Source organism: Apium graveolens, chromosome 4 (genome assembly GCF_009905375.1).
Source record: "Apium graveolens cultivar Ventura chromosome 4, ASM990537v1, whole genome shotgun sequence".
NCBI lineage: Eukaryota > Viridiplantae > Streptophyta > Magnoliopsida > Apiales > Apiaceae > Apium > Apium graveolens.
In genome coordinates this window covers 289,105,708-289,111,521 of record NC_133650.1, presented here as the reverse complement: position 1 = coordinate 289,111,521, position 5,814 = coordinate 289,105,708, and the positions used below count along the sequence as shown (strand labels likewise).

The 5,814-nt window shown below is 33.8% G+C and overlaps 1 protein-coding gene across 1 annotated transcript; it reads right to left on the bottom strand.

The window, feature by feature from the left end:
• Window positions 1–2,737: 2,737 nt before the first annotated feature.
• On the bottom strand, window positions 2,738–4,673 carry LOC141721170 (AAA-ATPase At4g25835-like). The gene has a single exon (XM_074523940.1). The coding sequence runs from the start codon at window positions 4,638–4,640 to the stop codon at window positions 2,943–2,945; it is 1,698 nt and encodes a 565-aa protein (XP_074380041.1). The 5' UTR covers window positions 4,641–4,673; the 3' UTR covers window positions 2,738–2,942.
• Between the last annotated feature and the right edge of the window lie 1,141 nt (window positions 4,674–5,814).

The window sequence follows — 5,814 nt, the reverse complement described above, 5'->3', positions numbered from 1 at the left end:
ATTGGTACCTGAGTCAGGTTACTTATACCCTATCGAATATATCTCTACCACGTGCATAATAACCATTCGCTAACCCAACACCACTTAACATCAAAGCATCAGTTCCCTTTCCTTTAGTATGTTTGCATACATAAGACCTCCGGACTAATCTTTGCATAATCTTCAGTCTCCTATGCTTGGTGCCATCTTAGTAGTGTTGGTGCAATTTAACAAAATCAACTTCAAAGTTAAAATAGGTGACTTAGCAAACCACTTCTGATATGCGCGTAACATGATAACTAGTCAATGTTAATTGTTAAGTGTGTGCCCAGCGAGTTCAACCTATGATTTTTTTTTATAAATTAACTATTAACTATGAGCTATAGTTCACAAATTGCAGCATGATGTGATCTGCTTGACAAAAAAATTCACGACAATTCGATTCTAAATAGTTACATATAGTATAACTTATACGGGAGGATCCCTAACAACGGTTTATCAGGAACGACTTATATAACAAACGATTTTTTTGTCTATTAGATCAACTATCTAATGACTGTGATTAAAATAGTACTTATAAGGACCGCGGATATTGTCAGCGTTCTGGAGATACGGACTGCGGACAATCGGTCTGGAGATACGGACTGCGGACATTGTCTGCGGTTGGCACCTTCCTATTTACTAAATGAAAATAGATCCCACATATTAATATCAACTCCTCACCGTAAACAATATCCACGGTCCGTGATAATAAGGCAAAAAGGTAATTTAAGATAAAAAGATAATTTAACTTATAATCATAATCATGACGTGTGTTTAAAAAAGAAAGAGATGACACAATTCATCCAAATTAAAGCTGGTAAAAATGTGTTAATCACCTCACTAAGCCACAATAATATTCCAATTCTAACCAAAATCAATGCATACATCATATTTGTCTATATCTACTTACATTGTTAATAATGATAATTAATTAGAAATCGGTTGATAATTTAGCCAATCTTCTGATATAGTTGAACTTAAATATCATCTTAACCGCTCTACAATCAGTAATTAAAATGTTTCATTAATATTTTAAAAAGCTAAATAATCAAAACACACTCTCACTTGGGCCCAAAACATTCATCACAGGTTTTTCTTCCCTTTACGACGTACATGAGACATAATTATTACTTACAAAGACAATGGGACTGTTTGCCAATTCCGATAAGTCAATTTACTGTTTTATAAGCCCGTAACAGCTTATTGACGAGTTTTTGTCAACCCAACTTATAAGTTGAATTTAAAACTTATAAGCTGTTAAGTTGAATATTAGTAACGACGTACTTTTTTTCAACTTATTTTTTATTTTTCATTTTTTTTATCAATTTTACTTTAAAAATATACTTTTAAAATGTTAATCAAACTTAAATTATATAAATTAAGAATTATATTTAAAATTATTTATTTTAGTTCATTTAAATAAAAAAAATTCTGACTTATAAGTTAAATTATCCAAACACTTATATAATTTATAAGTATTTATTAACTTATCACTTATCAGTCATTTATTTGATTTAAGTAATAAATTATTTATTTTAATTTTTCTCAAACGCACGTTTTTGGTGTCATGGCCGCGTAGACATATCTACATCCATGTCCAACTTATTTTGCTAGTATAAACAAATGAATAAAACAATATCAAGAGCTGAGAGCACAATTGGCCTTTCCACCTCACCATCACCATCATGATTCATGATCATCAACAAAACACAAACAAGTGAAACAATATGATGCATACTTAATTTCTCATTCTCATGAAGATGGAGAAGACTATCTTACAACTTTTCCCTCTCAAGATCTCCATTTACAAACATAAAAATCGCAGAATCTCCGCTTTATCTTTATGAATATATGTATTATAATCCCAGCCCTCCTTAGATTATCCACTTCTACAGCGTTGGGTTGGTTTCTACTCATCATTCAAGTGCTTTTATTATCTAAATTATATTCAGTTCCCATGTGCATTAAGCCTGCCTCTATTTTTATATTTTTATTTTCAATTAGTAAGTGCTTAGGTTGGAATCCTCAGGCTCACGCTAGGATGGTCTGATTTACCCGTTGTGACTATGTCTCTTATTGTAATGTCCCTTGGCATGCCGCAGAGGTCAATCAAGGGGATCACCGATAATGTATCAACCAGTACCCAGTTACTCCCTCCGTCTCAAAAAGGTTGACACTTTTCTTTTTATAAAAGTACCAACTTTACATTAAAACAAATGTTATGCCACAATTATTGAACATTCCGTCGGTGCACGTCACTTCCTGCTCTGCTCTGAAATCCAATTCTGTGTGTGAATTATCAGTGTTTGGACAACAATCATCATAATCATCTACAATTGTCTTTCAATTCTTATTTAGAAATGAACCAAACTCATTAAGTCAAACAAACCCCACATGCATTATCATAATCATACTGCACTAACCCCATACTATATGGTTTCTGTGCAGTGTGCAGTGTGCACTGTGCACTGTGCACTGTGACTCCCTCCGTCTCACTTGATATATCTACGTTTGCTTTTTGCACGTATTTCAATGTTCAAATATCGTATAGTTATATAATATTTTTTTAAAATTTTATTTTTTCTGAATAAAAGTTTAACGTTTAAATTTTTATTCAGGAAAAAAAAATTTCAAAAAAATATTATGCAACTATATGATATTTGAACATTGAAAAGCGTGTCAAAAAATAATGTAAAGAATTCAATGGGAGAGGGAGTAATTTAGTGCAAGTGCTATGTAGTTGGTGCCTAGTACTAAATTTTGATAGCCTGATTTGTAGTTAGAAAATTTTGTAAAAATATGATGGCTTTTCCTTACAAATCTCCACATCTCAAACTCTCTGTCCCCCACCGCATTGCCTCATAATTAAAACATCAATACTTTCAAGAATTAACATAAAACAAGTAAACAATTACAATGTATCAAATTATCTTCAAATTACTAAGTTCTTCAGAGCTTTTAAAAAATTGATCATAACCACCACCACCACCACCATTTAGACTACTCTCCAGTGCCCTCTTCTCTTGCTCCTCTTCGTTTACATTTCCTTTCTCCTTCTTGTCAGCCTTCATTCTCAATGCCTCTAATACTTCCCAAACAGCTTTTTCCCTGTCTCTCCTATTCTTGATCAGAAGCTCACTAATATCAGCTGGTGACATTTCGGCTTTATCGATGATGTCCCTCAATTGATTCATCAAATCTCCATCGATGTCACCTTCTTCATACTCCAAGTAGTTTTTAAAAAGTATTTTTAATGAATTAAATGAACAATAATTCATAAATATATGCATATCCATTCTTCCACTTCTCAACAATGCCGGATCAAGTTTCTCTACATGATTAGTAGTAAACACAAATATCCTCTCACTCCCACAACACGACCATAATCCATCTGTAAAATTTAACAATCCCGATAAAGTAATCGTATTACCACCCTCTTCTCCTCTCATTTCCGCTGGCAGGGTTCCGTCCAATCCCCTTCCAGCAACAACATTACTATTACTCTTGTTCCTGTTCGTCAAATTTATCGAACAATCGATATCTTCAATGACAATAATAGACTTCGAACTGGTCTTCATCAACAACTTCCTCAACTCGGAATTTGTGTGCACTTCAGTCAACTCCAAATCATAGATATCATAACCTAGATGATTTGCCATCGCAGCAATCATACTAGATTTACCTGTACCAGGAGGACCGTACAGCAAATATCCACGCTTCCATGCACGACCAGTCCTCCGATAAAAAGCCTCACCATCAGCAAAATCTTTAAGATCTGACATGATTTGGTACTTTCTAGAAGGATCCATTGCAAGTGTATCAAATGTACTAGGATGTTTAAACGGCACAGATTCCCATGGATGTCCACGCGCATCCAAAGATCCTCCTCGGGAATTGGTGTACAACAATCTATCCTGATTTAACCTTCTTATTTCGTTAGCTCTTTCCATAATGAAACTAAGATACGAATCTAATATAATTTTCTTGTTTTTCTTGTGTATCCGAAGTGTAAACCCACGCTTCTCCTCCGGGAGTGGGCGCCACGAGAACGTTTGTGATTGTCTTTGAGTGACAATATGTTCCCATATAACTTCAATGCCGTTATATGTATCGATCAAACGATCATTATTCGACAGTCCGAAAGTGATTGCCGAGGAGTTAAGGCCGCGAGTGAGACTCAAACGGTTACCAGTGATTGATGCTGAGGTGGATAGGTAGAGTTGGACAGCATTGTAGAGTTCATTAGTGTTGACACCATCAATCTCTGTTATGTCGTAGTAGCAGTACGATGAAGCCCAGTGGAAAATACGTTGAAATATTTTGATGGAGGCGAAACGGAGTTCTGGTGGGAAAACAGTGTGTAAAATGCTTTGACAAAAAGCCCAAACGCCCATGAGAGATGCTAAAGATGTCCAAAACTCTTTCATTTCTATGTAAGTGTTTTGGTATAGAGAAATGGAGAATGGAAAGTGTTTAGGTATTTGGTGGGGTTTTGAAATAGGGTATAAATAAGATTGAAAATGTTTGGGGATTATGATATATGGGTTGTTTGCTTGTTTTATAGATAAAACTTCGGTCCTTATATGGATTGTACATGAGTTCATATTATATCTAAACATAGATGACCATTAATTCAAAGATTTCTTTTGCCATTATATGGTATTTTAATTTGAAACAATGTTTTTTAGGTAAAGGTTATCTGCAAAACTCCAAATACATTGACATGAAACAGAACATGTCAATGTATCCCGTTTAATTTGACTCATGTTATAAGTAACTTATAAATTAGGAAATGTTTATAATGACTTACATGGAACAAATATTTGTAGATAATTTGATTGTATAATTAAAATTAATATTTTTAATTTTTTCTCCTTGTGACTAAAGAGAATAAGAACAGTAGGGATAGATGGAGAGAGGGAGGGTGTGTTTTTGAGGTTTGAAGGGGTAAAGCAAGCAAGGGCAAACATAAAAAAGAATTGGAGTGGTATTTGCTGGCGACGAGAATTGAGAAATATTGAAAGGATTACAGCAGAGAAACAGGTAAATGACAAACTTCGTAATGTACTTGCATGATTAAACATTTTATATAAAGTTCTCAAGTGGTACTATAATTACCAGATGGGGTCTCCAAACCAGTTCTTTGGGGTACTCCTCTTTTATTTTTTAACATAGTGGAATACTAGCTAGCAAAACTACTATTACATGGCGGTCCGAGATGCTAAAACTACCACTAAAAGTTTACACACATCAATCTTGTTAATGAAGGCATGTGCAATTTACTTTTTTACCTCTATGCGGCACAACTTATACTGTAAATAACTTTCGTTCAAAAATTATTTGAATAATAACACTAAACAATTAGAGTAACTTTGAAATGTATCTCATACGACAGACTAATTACTTACCGAAGCGTGTTTTTACAAAATAATTTTAGGTTTCCTGGCGATGACGTCAAGGTCAAGCACACATGTACAGAACAATACTATGAAGTATGAAATCTCAATTATCAAATAAATGCATACTGAGAGTTCAGAACAAAAGATTATTAAGAAAGGGTCCTCATTTCCGGAAGACACTTAATAAAACATATTATCTTAATTTATTTAGTATTCACAAAATTATAGGATTTCTAGTCTGAATGTAGGATCCCTGTTATCGTGTACATGATAATTTACCGGATAAGACATGTTAAAACATACGTCAACCATAGACTATAAGCCTTAAAAAAATACCACTAACCACTTTCTTTCTGTTTTCTTTTGAAAATTTATAATATATTGTTTTCAATGC